This window comes from Colius striatus, chromosome 5, assembly GCF_028858725.1.
Source record: "Colius striatus isolate bColStr4 chromosome 5, bColStr4.1.hap1, whole genome shotgun sequence".
NCBI lineage: Eukaryota > Metazoa > Chordata > Aves > Coliiformes > Coliidae > Colius > Colius striatus.
The window spans coordinates 58222617-58240841 of NC_084763.1; the positions used below are offsets into that span (position 1 = coordinate 58222617).

General features: G+C 52.7%; 1 protein-coding gene across 2 annotated transcripts in view; it reads right to left on the bottom strand.

Annotated features, from left to right (window-relative positions):
• The window catches only part of SCAP (SREBF chaperone), a 58664-nt gene that overhangs the window by 27075 nt on the left and 13364 nt on the right, over positions 1 to 18225 (bottom strand). For both annotated transcript variants that reach the window (XM_061997458.1, XM_061997459.1), the window contains exons 2-5: positions 11678 to 11901; positions 5636 to 5765; positions 3817 to 3974; positions 411 to 631 (exon numbers count right to left, since the gene is read on the bottom strand). In XM_061997458.1, coding sequence (XP_061853442.1) covers positions 411 to 631; positions 3817 to 3974; positions 5636 to 5765; positions 11678 to 11799 — 631 coding nt within the window. In that variant the 5' untranslated portion in view covers positions 11800 to 11901. The remainder of the gene's footprint in view (positions 1 to 410; positions 632 to 3816; positions 3975 to 5635; positions 5766 to 11677; positions 11902 to 18225) is intronic.

Consider the following 18225-nt stretch of genomic DNA (forward strand, 5'->3'; position numbering starts at 1 on the left):
AAACCCCCCAACCACAGTCAGGGGGGGTTTAATTGAGAGACAAAAATGCTTGCATGATATTAGGTGTCAGCTCTGCCTATATTCAAGCACCTATCAGTGAATGCACCAGGAGGGGCAGGATGAAGGTTCATTTGTCTGTGACCATGAGGCACTCTGGGTATGACAGAGGGGAAAAAGATAGGCTACAGCATATGTAGAGTAAGAGGAACAAAAAAGCCTGGGCCAGCTTCCTGCTATTTTTATGCTACAGAAAGGAGTCTGGCTGGGGGAATTGTTCACTCTCCACAAACACAGAGCTGAGCTCAAGCACAGACACAGGACGGGACGTGACACACGCTTGGCAGCTTTGTTTCGGATCCTGGCTGTAACAAAAAGCCACCCAACTGCTCCCTGGCACTCGAGCCTCTTACCTTTGAGAGTGGCTGATGTCTGTAAGGTCTTTGGCTCATGCTGGTGGATGGTTTTGATGATATCTGGGTCAGCATTGAATCGCTCCCGGTCGTTCTGCCAGAAGTTGCCTGGAGACAGCAAGAGGCAGCCGTGTTCGGGGAGCAGGTCCCGCAGCTTCTTCAGGCCAGGCAGGAGATCTGTCACCTGGAGGCAAACTTCCTCCAAGCTTTTGACACCAGAGCTGAAAGGCAAACAGGGGTCAGACACTGCTGTGTGTGTGGCAGCTCTCACAGACAAGAGGCAAAGCTGCCAAGGTGAACACCCCCAGGACCCGTGTTCACCACGGTACTGCTCCCGCTCTCCATCACTCAGGAGCAAGAGCCTTGGGCCACAGACCAGGATGGGTACACAGACTCCAGAAGCCCATTATCATTTCTCTGCAGGCCATCTGCACACACAGCTTTCACCCACTCCAGGTGCCACAATCTTCAGTTGCACATCTGAGACACCTCCATTCTACAGAGCAACCAACAGCCTCCCTGGGATTCCTGCCCTCCTCTGCACTCCTCTCCCCTCCTCCCCCACATGCAATGGGATGCTATACAGAAACCTTTATCAGCCTTCCTGAGGAGGATTGTTTGAGGTGTACAGAGTGCTCTAAAATGCACAAAGGATCCAGTGGCTGCTACTGTGCAGGAGGTTTTCAGCATCCCTCTGCATCGTAAGGAGAAGAAAATGCCTTACAGCTTCAGAAAGTCATAGAGGTGGAACTGGTATGAAATGGAACTTCTGTTTGTTCCCAGACTTCAGCACAATTACATCATCCTTATCAACCAGCAACTCAACCAAGACTCAACTTGGGCTTACAACAGCGTCTGACCCGTGAAGGCTGAGTGACAAGACCTGCCAGCACTCTACTGAGTGCTGGTCAAAGGAGAACACGTCCTCAACGTGACACAGGTGGCACAGGAAGGGCACATTTGACAAAGAGACTGGTTTTCTCTGGCTCCAGCAGCTCAGTGTGTGGGCAGCAGGGTGAGGGAGCTTCTGCTGCCCCTCTGCTCTGCCCTGCTGGGTCAGGTCACCTCTTACCACTGACAAGTGCTCCAGGTTTCAGCAAGCTTGCAGCTGATGAAAATGCAAATGACCCTGTCAATGACCTTCAGCTCCTTCTGTCCTTTGGTATAAAATGGTATCTTTTATCAGAGTAAGAAAATCAGCTGCACTTAACTGATACTGACAAATGCAAGTGATGAGAAGGAACTTCGTAACCGCCTCTGAGGTCATCTTGGAATTACAGAGTGAGACGTTTCCTGAAATGTCTGAGACTGCCCTCAAAATGGGAGCCCTGATCCCAAGGCTTAGGTCAAAGTGCCTTTTTCTTCTGCTGGCTAAGTAAGCTGTGTCACTGATTATCAAGGGCAACACCAAGGAGAGATAACGAGAAGACCACACACGTTCCGGGAGCAAGTTGCTTCTAACTTGTAATTGGCAGCTCTGTGCAGATTACTATCTAAAGCTGCACACACCACAGAGATGAACTGAGCACAGAGAAAGGATGCCAGTGCCAAGGCTTTGTGAGGTGGGAGGACAGAGCTCCGTGTTGAACAGCACAAACGGCATTGCTAAACAACCATCCCAGAGACAGCAGGCAGTGAGCTGGCAAGGAGTGGCTGGGGACAAGCAGAGAGCAAATCAGCAGGCACAGAGGACACTCAAAAATGAAGCAATGAAAGATACTGTCCAGGAAGCATGAACAAGCAGCAAATCTTCCCTTCCCCTGTGAGTCAGAGCACAAAGAACGGAGAAAGCTCCCAGCTGACAAGCTGGGAGATGATCAAAGACTCTCATCTCACCACTTGTCACCCCACTTGACCTGTTCTCAGCATCCTTATTCCCACTGGCTGCAGACAGGTAAGGAGGGAAGCTTTGCTGGCCTGAGAAAGGAAACCCAGCCCAGAACTTGACCAGAGGTAAAGACTTGGAAGGAAGAGTTATTCAGAAGAAAAGAGAGGCAAGGTAAAGGTGTACAAAATGCATTCCTGGGTTACAGGCAGAGAATATGCCAAACTCATGCCAGCAGGCTTTCCTTTAAGGTGCCTGACTGTTGGGTGGGGAGTTGGAACACAACAAGTGTACCCAAAAAGGAAAAACTACTTTGCTGCAAGGGTGAGGGAGCCCTGGCACAGCAGATCTCATCCTCCTGTGCTGCTTGTGCTGCAGCAGCACACAGAAAAGGCTTTAGTTCCCAGGGAAGACACGGATCAGCACAGAAACTGTGGCACAGTAAAGAACCAGCTTAATGCACCATGGTCACAGAGCTGCTCAAAGGGGAACCAGCAGTGCTGGGGAAAAACAAGTGGAGTTTCTCTCAGACAGCTCAGAGAACTGGGATTATCATGTGTCTGCATTAATAACTTGGAATGAGATACAGGGACAACTACCAATGGCCCAGAATGAACACTGTTGATACAGAAAAGGAACGGTGTCTCAGAAATAGATCATGAATGGGTGGAACAAATTTAACCCCCTTTCTCTTAACAGTACAAAGCACAAGACCATGCACCTGGGGACTGAAAAGAGTTTCTGCTATAAGGTGAGAGCTCATCAGCTGGAAATGACAGAGAGGGACACCGAGACATCAACCAGCCACTTCATGATGCGCACAAGTGACGTGACTGGCCATGAAAAAGGGACCTGTGATCTCAGTTTCCTCTCAGGAAAGGCACCTGCGTGGAAAACAACACATCACTGAGACTTCTCTGACAGCAGCGTCCAGCTTTAGTCTCCTGCATTTGGGACTGAGGCACCACCAGCAGTGCCAAGGACAGAGCCAGGCAGGATGCCAACCTGCACAGAGCACGCCCAGAGCTTTGCACCTTCAGCTTAACAAACCAGGACTTGGGGTGGGGAGTTCTCCCCCGAAATATGTGGGAGCAGAGGAAGGCTGGTTCTGTACAAAGACTGTGTCAGGACAAAACCAAGCAGGTATAAACTGGTCCTACACGTAGCTGAAGTGGAAAGTCAGGAGAAGGTTCCTGCCCAGGTGAAATTCTAGGAGAGCTTCACAATAGGCACAGAGGGGTCAAATGAACTTGTGCTAAGCGAAGCTTGCAGCTCAGGGAGGGATTAAATGACACTGCTGTAACAGCTACAACCTTGGAGGCCCCTTCCACACCTCTCTGCCTACGACTCTGACTGGAAGGCTCCTGACAGCAGTGACTAAAGGGCAGGCAAGCTGCCCAGTGCAAAAGCTGAAGTGCCCTGCGTGCGGGATGGAGACCAGGTCACCGCCCAGCAGCGACCCCTCCTTTGCCTCTGAGACCCTTACAGATTCAAAGCTAACTTAGCAGCGATGCAGGTGGTGGGTGTGCACAGCAGAGGCTCACTCTGCATCCCACAGCAGCTGGAGTGAGCAGCAATTACCTGTCTCTCAGGGCATGGTTTCTGATCTCCTCCACGAGCTGGAAGACGCGGGACAGGGGCGAACGAAAGACATCGACAGCGAGGAAGTTCTTCTGCCACGGGGACACAGTGGCCTTCACCAAGATCTGCTGGATGTAGGCCACAGGAGCACCAACATACTGTGGGGAAAACCAGAGGGACACGAGCACACACGGTGAGCGGGACGCTGCTCGGCGGCGTCAGACCGCAGCCTGGCGACCTTGCAGGAAGGGCTTTGCCACACCAGCTTTTCCTCTCCCAAATTAGAGGTGAAACATGACAGTACCGACCCAGCAAGAACAAACAGAGTCTGTTTGTCAGAGGCACGAGGCCACTGACCACTCTGGCACGGGTCTGTTGCTCTGGTGAGGCAGAGGCTGCCAGCTCCTGCTGAATTCGGTACTGGAAGGAAAGGCAGGAGCAGGGACTCATTGCCCCTCACCGATGCTCTCCCAGCACTGTGCTTCCCCCAGCCTGTGCTGACTCTGCTGTGTGCCACTGCAATCTCCTGGCCTCTGTGCCCAGGCTGCTGACCCTGCTCTATTAGCTGGACCAGGCAACAAAGCAGAAGGGAAGATTTAATCAGCCAGCAGCAGTCTGAGCTGACAGCACGGTGCAAAACGCTCTCTGTGGCACCAGGGAGAGCAGGAGGCAGCAAATGGTTTCAGTAACAGTGAGAAGAGCATGCATGAAGAGAGCAGAGAGCTGGAGGCATGAAAAGCCTTAAGCCAACAGGCAGCTTCTACTGAAGAGAGAGCCTGGAATGAAAAAGAGCAATGCAGGTTACAAAGGATGCTTTCAGAATTGTTTCCAGATTCCCTGGATCAAGTTCTCAGCCTTCCTGGAAAGCATCAGGGCTCCAGTTTGCTCACACAGAGGGGAAACCAATTCCTCACCCTTAACAGAAGCCTGTCCCTCTGCCCCACCTGCATGGTACCTACCAGCAACTGAAAACCCCCTACCAAAGCAAACCAAATCCCACCTTCAGATGGTGCTCAGTCATGTTGACGGAGCCTCGCTCCGCTCCCTACACCACACTGCAGCAGCTGGCTCCACAGACTGAGCCTTTGCCTGTCTGAATTCTAATTGCGGTGAAAAACTCTTGCTTGTGACCTGAAGAAAAAAGCCTGTGTCTTGGAGGTGAAGCCTAGACTACCTACAGCATCAGCTCAAAACCCCTTCGCTAGGGGCAACACTTTAAAGCCAAAGGAGAGAAAACTGCAGGCTCTGAGGGGTGGACAGTCTGTCTTCCACCTCCAGACCAGGGAGACTGGGACAGCTAGTTAGTGATCTTTGAAGGATAAGCTGGTCAACAGCCAGAATCTAGATCTCTTCAGAGAGAATGTTGACACCACCAAAAGCACCAATGAGTGGTGACAGCCCTGTGAGTGACTGAATGCCACTCTAATCCCTCCGAGGAGGCCAAGCAGCGAGTGTCAGCACAAGCCTTGTCCTGCTGCTCATGTGGCATTAGGAAACTGGGGCTTGTTATGCCAGAACCCATCATTAAACCTATTAAAGCTTTAAGAAGTGTGCTACTTGCCTTAGACAAAGTTATCCCTGAAAATAATGGGCTCTGAACAGCATCTCAGAGCTTTTAACTCTTCCAAATGCCTCCCACCCATCCTCCGGACAGACAGGACTAACACAAGACACACAGCCCAAGCTTAGCAGTTGCACAAAGCACCACATCACCAGAGATCCCTCCCACTGATTGCAGCAAAGCACAGGGAAGAATCAGAGATGTTTCATCCCCCCACTGGCCACCTCACACCCGCCAGGACCCTCAGCCTGGACTCACCCAGTCCGGCCGCTCGCTGAGCTCCCCTTGCTGCACACCCGTGTCTGGAGAGGGTGGAGAGTAATCCTTCACTGGGGTGCTGTACTCCACAGGTCCTGTTCCAGGCAGTGGCAGCTTCAGCAGTGGGTAACTACAGTTAAAGCATAAGCAACAAACACACTGGGTTTCTTTTTTGAACCAGGCTTTTTAGACAGAAGAGCTGAGAAAAATGCACGTGCCATGAAAAACCAGCTGAGTGGAGCTAAATCCTGCCTCTGCAGGGCAGGAGACACAGCTGCAGTGCAGGAGGTCTCATGGCAAGCATGGGATGTGTTTCCCCAACACAAGGAAATGACTGGTCTCTCTCCCTTGCAAAGGGATAATGAAAAACCCTGGGAGAAGAAAGAGGGGAAGTGCTTGCAGGGCCTGAGCTGACTTGCTCTCCATCACCTGAACGTTAGCTGTGGTAAAAACATCAGTACAACTGTGCCTCAACCAGGCTGTGGGCAGCCCATACACAAGTGAGACACCCACTGTACCTGTTTCCCTGACCCAAACCCTCTGCTAATCACCTCCATTTCCTCATTAAGACCTCAACTCTTTCCAATATTTGTCATTAACTTTACTGGTCCTCAAAGCACTTTGAACTGTAGCAACAAGGCACCAAAACAAGCCTGGAGAAGAGGAGCCTGAGGGCTGAGCTCACTCATGTTACAAACCCATAAGGGTGGGTGTGAGGAGGCTGGAGCCAGGCTGTGCTCAGGGATGGCCAGTGACAGGACAAGGGGCAACGGGGACAAGCTGGAACAGAAGAGGTTCCAAAGCAACACAAGGAAAAGCTTCTTCCCTGCTGAGGTGAGGGAGCCCTGGCAGGGGCTGCCCAGATGGGCTGTGGAGGCTCCTTCTCTGCAGCCATCCCAACCCAGCTGGATGAGTCCCTGTGTGCCCTGCTCTGGGTGGTGCTGCTCTGGCAGGGGGCTGCACTGGGTGAGCTTTGCAGCTCCCTCCCAGCCCTTGAGAGTCTGTGATGCTGTGAACTGTGAGCACCACAATGAGGCAGAGGACAGAACGTGTCTTTGTTGTCTGCTACACAATAATCTATCAGGCCTTCATCTCCTGAAATATTTCCCTGTTTATAGCTGAACTCTTCTGACAAGATTGCCAGGATAAATACCAAGGCCTTGGAAGTGTTTCATGCAACACTGTTCATTTTGCCAGGGGTTGGACCATCGAAGGCCACGGAGGAGACAAGCAACAGCTAAAGCCCAGGCGTCAGGCTCAGCAGCAAAAGGCTGAGAAGGAACAATGACATGAGGGGCAAAGCTTGTCACATCTCTGTTTTACTCCTCTGACAAAAAGACATGGTCTAATTATTCCTGTTCCATTGTGCACTGGAAAGAGACAAGTAGCACCTAACTGTTTCCATTTCTCCATAAGCTAATGAGTCCTAATTCTAACACTCAGCACTACTCGGGACAGTGGGGTGTGACACTTCTCAGCCATGGCTCTGCTCTCACCTTCTCCAGGAGCACGAGCTTGTGTCTTTGGTGATACTGTCTTCATATTTTGAAAGAGGGGAGGCTGAGCTGAGCTGGGAGGCAGAAGCTGTTCCCTGGGAGGGTGCTGAGGCCCTGGCACAGGCTGCCCAGAGAGGCTGTGGCTGCCCCAGCCCGGCAGTGTCCAAGGGCAGCTTGGATGGGGCTGGGAGCAGCCTGGGCTGGTGGGAGGTGTCCCTGAGCTCTGAGGTCCCTTCCCACCCATCCAATCTGTGATTCCACATTTTACTGAGGCCAGAAGAGCTGTGGCAGCTGTGGTGGTAGCAGCCACTGCTCTGCAGCCCCCAGCACCAGGGCTCCCCAGCAGGTTGTCTGGCAGGCACACAAAACCAGCTGAGGCTATTTTTTGCTGTAACACCCGTTTTCAGCTGCTGCCTTCAGAGAAAAGGCCCCACAGGGAAGCCACATTGGAAGGATTTCAGTAGAAGGTTAACATGGCCCTGGCTGGCTGTGCACACCTACACTGAGCTCCTGCAGTCCTTGCTGCAACATGACCTAGATAGTAGAGGTTGCTCTTGGTATTGTTTTGCAGCAGAGCTCAGGACAAGACCTGCCACTGAGACTCTTCAGAAGCTCCCTCACCTGAAGCCCACTGCAAGGTGGACAGATGCCTCCAAAAGGGAGGCTGGGACGTGTGTTCACTGGGTGAGATGTCAGGAGCCACCTTTCTGACAGGTTTTGAGACTGATGGGAGAACAGAAAACCAGGCATCCCACCCTACATGTGCTGGGAGCTACTGCAGTGAGGTGCTCAGACATTGCTTCTTGAACTCATTCAGCCTCATGCAGGGGTGTGACACCGGCTCATCTTGTCAGGGGTACCCGAGACAGAGAGGGACAGAGTGAGAAAGAGCCACTGGGTGACACAGAGGAACTCACCAGGCTCACTGCTACAGACCCCAACCTTACAGCATCATCTAAGAGATACTTAATAAAGCCCCAAAGCAAGTGGTGCTGCTGAGCCATCAGAAGCATCGTGGCTTCCCCCAGCCACAGGGCACTGCACGACGGGACAGGCTCAAGTCCCCTCCACACACGCTTCTTGCCAAAGGCAGCAGCTGCTCTGGGGAGTTAGAGAAGCGTCTCCTGGCACTCAGGTTTCATTCTCCTCACAGCTCCCTTTGCTAAGAGGTGGTTTTTTGGACCATCAGGGAAAGAGGTGAACAGCAGAACAGAACCTGAAGCAAAACAGGACCTGGACCAAGTGATGGGAAAGCTGGAAGAGCAGCTGTGGGTTGAGAAGGGTTGTTTTTAGGGTGACAGTGCACTTTGACACCGCTGCAAATCCAAGGTGAAGGAAGAACAGATCAGCTACAGTCAGTAATGCTGGAGCCAAGCAAGAGCACAGCTCAGTTACCAAGCATGAGGTAGGTTTGAGCAAAAAATGTTCATCCAACTGCTTTCCATATTTTCAAGACGGCTCAGAGGGCCAAGATGGAGCAGTGCCAGGTCAGCCTGAGGCAGCTGGCAGCTCCACAGAACTGCAACCCCTACAACTGCACATTCCTCCTCAGAATCGAGGCAGAGATCTCCTCCACCCCACAACAGTCTCTGGCTGGTGGATGTGAAGGGAAGTAGAGAGCTGCCAGGTCTTAGGTAACAGGGAAGGTGGTGATGTATCGCCCTAAAATAGCTACCACCTCCATTTTGCAACCTGCAGAACAGCTTTCAGCCTGCTCACAGCCTTGACTATCACCAGCTATCACACCTGAAAACCCACTGCTAATGAGATGTGAAACTTGATAAAAAGGGTCTTGCTGAAGGGCAGGGATCTGGCAGTTCCCTGGTTAGCCTTGCTAAGTGCATCAACAGCACCTGCCTCTGTTCAAATGACATTTGCCTTGTGCCATTTCCCACTGACAGGGCCCTCAACACATCTGCACTGCCAAGGTGAAGATCCCTCCTGCTCCGTGCTGCCGCCTCCCTCTCCCTGCAGAGCACGGTGCAGAGCTCGTTACACACAACTTGCTTCTAGTTTCACCACACAGACCCACAGGAGACTGTAATCCCAGTGGGCTGGGAGCATGAGGAGGCTGACAGCAACTCTGGTGGTCACACAAGGTAACACAAACCTGTCAGATGGTCAAACGGTCTCCCAGAACGAAACACACGTATGCACACACATGCAAAGGGGCTCTGCTCCCAGACAGCTCTACAGCTCTTCAGCACAGCAGAAAACACAGCTTCAGTCAAAGGATGAACACCCACACAGACCCACCCTGCTCCATTCTCCTAATCCTGCTCCACAGAGGTTTTACCTGGGAATCCCTTCACTGGAAGCAACTCTTCAGAACTACACAGGGAGTTCGGATGCACCTCGATTGGCACCCTTAGGGGCATCACCTACTCTCTGAGCTGGGGAGGAGGAGTTACTCTTGTGTCAGAGGAGTGTAAGGGCCATTCTCATTCTACTAGGGGAAAAAAAAGCAGATCTTAATGCAGATCCACTGAAGTGGGATGATGAAGACAAATGTCACCTACAAAGGCAAAGACGGGAAACAGGACATTAAACAAGCACAGCGTGTGTCAGTCGCTGTTCAGCAAAGAATGCTCCCTCTGGAGTGAACACTGAGTGAGTGTTTGCACAGTCACTAAATATTTGAGGCTGGAGAAGCCCTTAAAGATGATGGAGTCCAACAGTTCCCCAGCACTGCCACAGCCACCATGAACCCATGGCCTCAGCCCCACGGCTTTGGGATCCCTCCAGGGATGGGCACTCCCCCAGTGCCCTGGGCAGCCCCTGGCCGTGTTCACCCTCAGCCCATTGCCCTCAGCTCGTGGCTCCAGCCTGGCCAGATCCTGCTGCAGAGCACTTGGATCCCTCTGTAGAACCTTCATTATGGATCAAGGCCACGTCACTGTGAGCTGTGCCAGTAAACCAGGCAGGAGCCCCTGGGAGCTGAGACTTCTCCTGCAGGCAATATTTGGGTGCAGATACATGGAGGGAATCCAGGGCAACAGTTTTGGTCAGTGCAGTGCCCAACTCACCCAAAGGTGTCCCATCACCTTTACACCTTTGTCACACAGAAGGGCTAAACTCAGGCAGTGATTCCTCCCACGGGATGTAATGAGTTCCAGTTGTTAAGGGATTAGTGTTCAGCAGCTAGAGTTGCACAAGCCACGGGGATAACACTGTGTGCAGCCACACACCACCAGTATCAGATTATTCCACTCAGAGCAAACAAGGAAGAGGCAGCTCCAGACTTCCAAGGATAGTTATCAAGTGCTCACTGTAAAGAGCAGCCCTGAATTTGAGCAAGCAAAGACATACAGCACAAGCCAAAGCAGCTGAGGCACAGCACACTTACTGTGTCACTTTACAATGGAGCTGCATGAGCAAGATTCATTTCTTGTTTTAAATGAATGAACAACATGTGGACTGCAAGTGCAAAGCTGCCCAAACCCCAAAGCCAGGAGGAAACAGGAATTGCTCTCAAACCACTTGACAGCGAGGATCTGTGCTCCCCTCCCAGGAGGGAAGGAAGCCCCTTGGTAAAGGAACACGACCCTTACACTGGAGAAACTACAAAAGGAAGCTTAAAACCAATTCCTCTGAACTGTTTTGTGTCTCACAGCTCCTTTATAAACGTCACAGGCAGAGCAGAAGGCACAGACAGACACCTGAGGCTGGAGGCCAGCTCTGGAGGTCGGCAGCCTGAAGCTGCCTGGAGCAGGGCAGCCCCAGTCAGCGGCTCAGGGCTGGATCCAGATGGCTTCTCAGTATCTCCAAGGATGGAGCCTCCAACCACTTCTCTGGGGCACCTGCTCCAGCGCTTCACAACCTTAAAGCAAAACGGGGGCTGTTTTGTATAAGTAGAATCTCCTGTGTTTCAGCTTGTGGCCGTTGCCTCATGCCCTGTCCATGGGTGGTTAAGCCTGGCTCCCTTCCCTTTACAACCTCTCCTTGTGCATTTACACACATTGGTGAGAGCAGAGAGTTCACAGGGAGACACAACACGTGTGTGTCAAGGCAAGGGTGCAAAGAGAAGAGCACGAGCCCAAGGGAAAACGGGATGGGCAAGGATGGAGAGACCAGCTTCCCTCCTCCCCAGTTTCAATTCATGGCTCTGCAGTCCACCCCCAGCTGTTTGGGAATCACCTTTCTCACTTCACTTACTCAATTGGTTTTTACTGTTTACTGATTCAGCCACATGAAGATGCTCCATCCCTGTCTCTTCTTTCGACCCACAAGAATTGACGACAGAAATCTATTAACTCCGATTAATAAACCCCCACAGAGCTTCTGGGATAGACCACGAGACAGGGAAACCTGAGCACACAGAATCACACAGACTCACACAATGGTGGGGTTGGAAGGGACCTGCAGAGCTCATCCAGTCCAACCCCCTGCAGAAGCAGCTCCCTCCTAGATCAGGTCCCACAGGGACGAGTCCAGGTGGGTTTTGCCTCCACACCCTCCCTGTGCAGCCTGTGACACTCGTGACATTGCTCTGAAAACCCTGCAAAGCAGCAGCACCCTGTGCCAACCAGGACTTGGTGTGACTTACCAGCAGGCCAGAATGCAGAGCCCAGTGAAGAGGATGATGGGGATGGGGTAGGAAGCACACAGCAGCCCGTGGCTGTAGAACGCCCGCGATATCCTCTCGCGCAGCTTTTCAGTCAGGGTCATCCTTAAGTGCCGTCACCTTGCGGCCATCCCGGAGCACATCAGGGGCTTGGGCAACTGCAGCATGTGCAACACGTCAGCAAAGGCACTGCATCCACCTGGAAACTGGGAGGGGGAAAACACACAGAAAGCTGGTGAGAAAAAATAAGCAAGTGAAAGGGATTGTCACCAACTTGTCTGATAGAGACTCCCAGCACTGCGCCTCCTGCCAAGGACAGGCACCACCACAGCCCCAGCACCCACAGGGGCGACGGGATCAGGGGCTGAGGTGTTGCCTAAGGGAGGGCAAGGAAGCACCAGCAGAGGAGGATGAGCAGCTGCAGAGGCGTCAGGCAGCACTGCTGGGAGCTGCTGCTCGGAGCCGACACACGGCCAGGCTGCGAGGGACACGCTGCGAGGGACACGACACGGCTGCGAGGGACACGACACGGCTGCGAGGGACACGGCTGCCTCAGAGGAAGGAAGCAAAGCAGCTCAGCAGAGAAAGAATTCAGCAGGACTCCGAGCAGGTGCCAAAATGCCAATTAGGGCAAGAAGGATTGAGGCTAGCTGTCAGCAATGTGGGCCTAAGGAAGGGCTCTTGGACACAGGCTGAGCGCTGTCGGTGCCAGGAGTGAGAAAGGGGACCCGAATGGCTTTCCAGCTCCGAGAGCTGCCGTGGCACGGGGATGAGGGGAAGGTGAGCAGCCACAGCTCACAACGCTGAGCCAGACGTACAGTGCACAGGACAACAAACTAATGCAGCAACTTCTTGTCCAAGCCTGCTTTGGCTTGAGTGTCAGACGGGGCTGTGCTGTTTGCAGCGCAAGCTGCAGGTGTCAGGAGCGGGACAAAGCATACAAACCCAAAAGCCCCGTGAAGGGCTGTAAGAGAATGCAATAAACCACAGCACAAAGGCGATTTCCAGGAAAGATGCAGCAGAAGAAACCCACCCTCTGACCCTTCTGTTGTGTCACATCCCAGGCTAAAGGCAAAGCGTGTGGCTCGCAGCCACGCTCTCCCCGGGAAGGTCTGGGACGCAGGACACTTTGTCTCCCCTCAGTTCAAAGCTGTGATCAGCCAAGATTTGTCTATTTTCATCTCAGAGGAAACAGACACATTTTCCTTGGCTTCTCCAGAAGATGACTGGCACAGTAAGAGACACAAAGCATATGAATAAAGTCCTTTTGTCCACAGGAAAACACCATCAATGACTGCACCAGACAATTCAAGACCTAAAGGCAGGCTGCCCAGTCTAACCAGCTGGTCATGAACTCACCTTCACCTTCCTGAATGTAAATAATACTGGGGGAGATGGTCTGCTGGGTTCACACAGGAAAGACATCCATTAAGGGGTTTGATGCATGTCTGGGTCAGGAATCCTGCAAGCCCCAAATGGTCAGAGCCTGGGAGAGGTTTGGTTTCATGTTCTTCCCTAAGCATCCACTTTCAGCTGCACAGGAGAAAGTGTAAGGGGGAAAACAAACCCCAGGTACAGCCACTGTGCTTTTATTTTCAGATCAAATCCCACTGAATGCCCACAGGACTATTTTACCTGTCTCCCCCACCTGCCAGTAATGGCACTGAAACCAACCCATTTTGCAGCAACAGGAGCACCAGTGTGTTGCCCTAATGAGCAAATGCAAAACCTGGACAAATATTTTTGCTCATACCTTTCCTCAAGGCATTACATCTCTCCAGCATCACTTGCTTAGCCATCAGCAATTTCAGGTTGTCTGCAAGTCCAGCACCAGTGGGGCTGTTCCAGGAATGTGGGAGCAGGGAGGGATGAGAAGTGTGTGTCCCTGCTGCCTGCAGACCCTGCAATGCAAGGCTGGCAAGGTGGCCACAATGCTACACATCACACCCATGCTCAACAGGAAGGTTTTGTCTTATGGTCACAGAATCTCAAGGGCTGGAAGGGAGGTGCAAAGCTCATCCAGTGCAACCCCCCTGCCAGAGCAGCACCACCCAGAGCAGGGCACACAGGGACTGTCCAGCTGGGTTGGAATGTCTCAGAGAAGGAGCCTCCACAGCCCATCTGGGCAGCCCCTGCCAGGGCTCCCTCACCTCAACAGGGAACAAATTCTTCTTTGTGTTGCTTTGGAACCTCTTCTGTTGCAGCTTGTCCCCGTTGCCCCTTGTCCTGTCACTGCCCATCCCTGAGCACAGCCTGGCTCCAGCCTCCTCACACCCACCCTTGATGGGTTTGTAACATGAGTGAGCTCACCCCTCAGGCTCCTCTTCTCCAGGCTCAAGAGCCCCAGCTCCCTCAGCCTTTTAGCACAAGGCAGATGCTCCACTCCATCATTCCCCAGCCTGTGCTGGCACATGGGGTTGTTTTATCCCAGACACAAGACTCTCCACTTGCCCTTGTTGAATTCCATCAGATTTCTCTCTGCCCAGCCCTCCAGCCTGTCCAGCTCTGGCTGAATGGCAGCACAGCCTCTGGGGTGGCAGCCACTGCCCCCAGGGTAGGATCAGCAGCAAACTTGCTGGCAGTGCCACAGAGAGCCGAAAATACAGTAGGAGCAGACATGTGGCACACAGGAACACTCATAGAAGTAGTAGAGGTTGTATCAGAAAAAGCTTGCTGTGGTCCAGTGGGAAATACAAGCTGCTGAAACCTGCCCCAAGGCAAATGCAAGAATAACTAAGTTAGCTTAAAAGTGCACCGAAATCACCAAAACGTGAACTCTCTATTCTGGGTCTCAGAAAGGAGGAGGAAAACAAATCCCTGGGTACAGAAACCTACTGCTCAGAGCAGACCACTGAAAGAAGCATGTAAAAACACCTCTGGAACATGTGCCAGCAGCTGAACAGCAGATGCAGAGTCTGTGTCAGCAGAGCCAGAAGGGAACCTGCAAACAAGTGTGTTGGACCCGAAAAACTCGTGGCTTCACCTCACTGCACGAGCCCTGCTAGAGCCAGAGTGCACTTGGGGATATGCAGGTTGTACCCCTGACCTACAGAAGACAAAAAGTGACAGAATCCTTGAGAGCAAAGCCCAGAGCCAGCACACTACAGCAGCTCTGCTCTCCAGCAGCCAGGCTCCGCGGCTGCTCCATCACCACAGACGTGACTCCTTGTGACGGCACACACAGACCAACCCCGACTCCCTGGCTTGTGTGAGCAGAGAGGGAGGGAGAAATGAGTAGGCTTCACATCAGTGCCATTTCCACTGGAAATCAAAGGCTACAAGTGCTGCAAGGATTGGAACTGTGAGAAAAGCTGCAAGCTTCTCAAGGAGGGGTCTGTGTGTGTGTGTGTGTGGTTTAGGCTACTCACAGCTTCAGGTGGATACAGGGAACATACACAGCATAAAGCAGAGGGCAAACATGAAGAAAACGTCTGACCCCTAAGAGCCAGAATCACTGTGGCAGCACCCAGAGCAAGGAGGGCTTTGGTGGACACTGGGCTGCAACGTGGGGCTGCTCCAGCCTTCCCTGCTGCCTTCACCAGACCCTGAGGAGCCGCTTCCCCACACGCCCTGCAAACACCGTCCTGCCTTCAGCCCCACAGCTCAGCCATGCAGCACTGGATCCACCTCTTTTCCCTGCAAACAAACTGCCATTTCTGATGCCACAGGGCTCTGGAGGAGGAGTCCTGCCTGCAGCTACCCCTGGAGCTGGGCATCCGCTGAGCCCCGCTGCTGTAGCCCAGAAGGAATCGAGCGAGCTGCCGGGACCCTGCTGTAGGGATGGGTGTCAGGATTGGACCATCCCCTCTGGTCCCTGTTCTGTGAGTAACCTGGGAACAACACACACACTCTGCTTCTGTGGCAGAGGCTGTAAAATGCCCCAAAAACGTGGTGGATAACACGGTGTCAGAAACAAGACGCCAGTTTCGTGTGGCTCTCTGCCCGGCCTCACCTGCTGATGCCATCAGCATCACGCTGGGAATCCTTCCTGCTCCTTGCAAGGAGGAAAACGTGGCACTCACTTGCTTCACCAGCATTTACTAGGAGGCAAGCATGAAGTGTTCCAGAGCTAATACCTGTTTACAGGCTGCATATTAAATTCTGAAGTCTTGGTTAGCTTTATGCCACAGCAGCTCGTTAAAGCTGGCAGCAGCAGCCCCTCCTCCTCAAAGGCATTTGGCAAACAATGGCTGGTTAACTCCAAATGAAGCCTTTGATTTCAGGGCAAACGTTACAGGGGAATCCATTGAGAGCATTTCTGTGCTGTGACTGCACATCCCAGACAAACTCTGACTGCAAACAAAACAGTCGGGTGGTTTCCTTGACCTTGCAGCACACTCCTGGCTCACTTCAGGTGCAGGACAGAGACACGGTGAGGCTCAGAGACAGCTCACAGGGAGAAAAGCAAGAGAGCAGGCTTGAAAGAGACGGGTTTGGTTTGCAAAGTCTCTTAATTTCCAAATTGAGCTGCACATGAAGCAACTGCTTCAGCTCTCTGGTCCCTCCTTACGCTTCCCGAAGCGTGAAGCACGATGACTGCCAGGACCACAGGAGTTCAGCTGTGCACGTGGGGATTTCAGTTCAGAGCCTTTCCCCCACACACATCCAACCCCAACGTTTCAGGTAGCCACAGCATCCTCCATGGTGACTATCACCCGAGGGCTGGCTGCAGCTGGGGGGCTCTGGGGGGCTTGTGTGGGTCTGGGAAGGGCAGCTGGCACTCAGATCCTCATCCACACCTCAAAGGACAGATCTCCCAGGGCAGCCTTGCAGGTGTTTCATGGGAGATGCAACACAGTGCTCTGGCCACGGGTTTGTCATAAACTGGAAATTCAGTGCTGGAGACAGAATCACAGAATCATCAAACTGAGGCTGGAAAAGCCCTTGAGGCTGATGGAGCCCAACCAGCAGTGCCACAGCCACCCCTGACCCATGGCCTCAGCCCCACAGCTCCACAGCGTTGGGATCCCCCCAGGATGGGCACTCCCCCACCTCCCTGGCCACAGCAAGAGATGCCAAGGTGTTCTCCTGAGGTTAGTCTCCCAGCATATTGTATCATGCCTCTACACAGAAGGACTTGCCCTGCTCTTCACTCTTGCAGCAGCGCTCATTAGGCAGACATTTAATCAGCCTTAACATGACACTGTTGGCAGCCCACTATGTGGTTCCACAAGCCTCAGTAAGGCTGAAGAAACACAGCCCAAGACCTCCACGTGCAGACAGCAGCTTTCTCATCCCCACCAGCATGTGAGGTTTGCAGCACTCAGAACCTCAACAGCCTCCTGCATGACCTTACTGAAGGGGTGTGTGACCAGGAGAGTCCAAACCAGGGTAATACTGAACTGTGCCTCAAACAAAGAAGAAAGAGGTGGCTATTCCACTGCATGCTGGATGCTGGGACAGTTGCTTGGACAACTCCTACTGTGGCTGTGGTTTGCTGGCTCTACTGCGAATCCCTACAAAAAACAAGCTTGACTAGGAAAGGAACAGAGAGCAACTCACACTTAGAGCTGCTGAACCACACTGCTTCTCCCAAGACAAAAGCTCTTATCTCACCCAGCAACAGCCACATGTTACAAATTCTTTACATTTCTGCCTGAAAGCATTTTGTAGCCTTGACAGAAGTCCTCCCTTTACCAACACAGGGCAGCAAAATGCAGCGCTCTGGTATCCACACAGCAGCAGCTTAGACAAGATGAGCCTGCTGTGAGCTCAGAGGCAAAATTACCCAGTGTATGGAGACTTTTCCCTTCACAGTAAACAGCAACCTGAGGGGTTTTATGTATATTGAACACCTCAGTTGTCCATAAAACATTCTTGAACGAAGCCTTAGCACGAGGTGTCACACAAAGACATCACTGAGCTAGTGAAGAGTGGAGGGGGAGGAGAAATACATGGTAAAAGGACAAAGAATTACTGTTGTCTGTTAATTTTTCTGGCACTTCAACACATCAAACAACTTGCTCCATCCTGCTGCCCACAGCACAGCCCTGCACCTGCACTGCCAGGGTGACTGCTGGCACAGCACCTTCCACTTAAAACACCGAGCTTGGTGAAGCAGGAATGGGTCCAACAGGGCCCTCGTGTCCCCCCACAGCCCTGCCAGCAGCTGCAGCATCCCCTGGCACCTGAGGCATGCCCTGGCTCTCTCACACCCTGTCCTTCCCCAGGGGGACAGCACTGCACAGCCCCAGCTCAGATGCTCAGCGCCTTCCCTGCCAAGGCTGTGTCTTAGGAGGAGGCCTGGGGAGGAATGAAGGGGAAGGAGACAGAGTTCACTAAAAATGAGGATTAATAGAGGTCACTGAGTCCCTCCCTGCTGTTGCCAACAGAGCAGATCAATCTGGCTGCTGTTCCCTCAGCAAGGCCAAGCAGACCATCAGCAGTAATTCAGCCTCCCAGCCCTGCAGCCCTCTGCCACCCACCCATCCATCCCAGCCAGGCTCCCCAGAGACAGCACAACCAAAGGGGCAACCTTCTGCCTTCAAAGTTGTCACCAAGCAAATGGAAGCAGCAGGATGGGTGGTGGC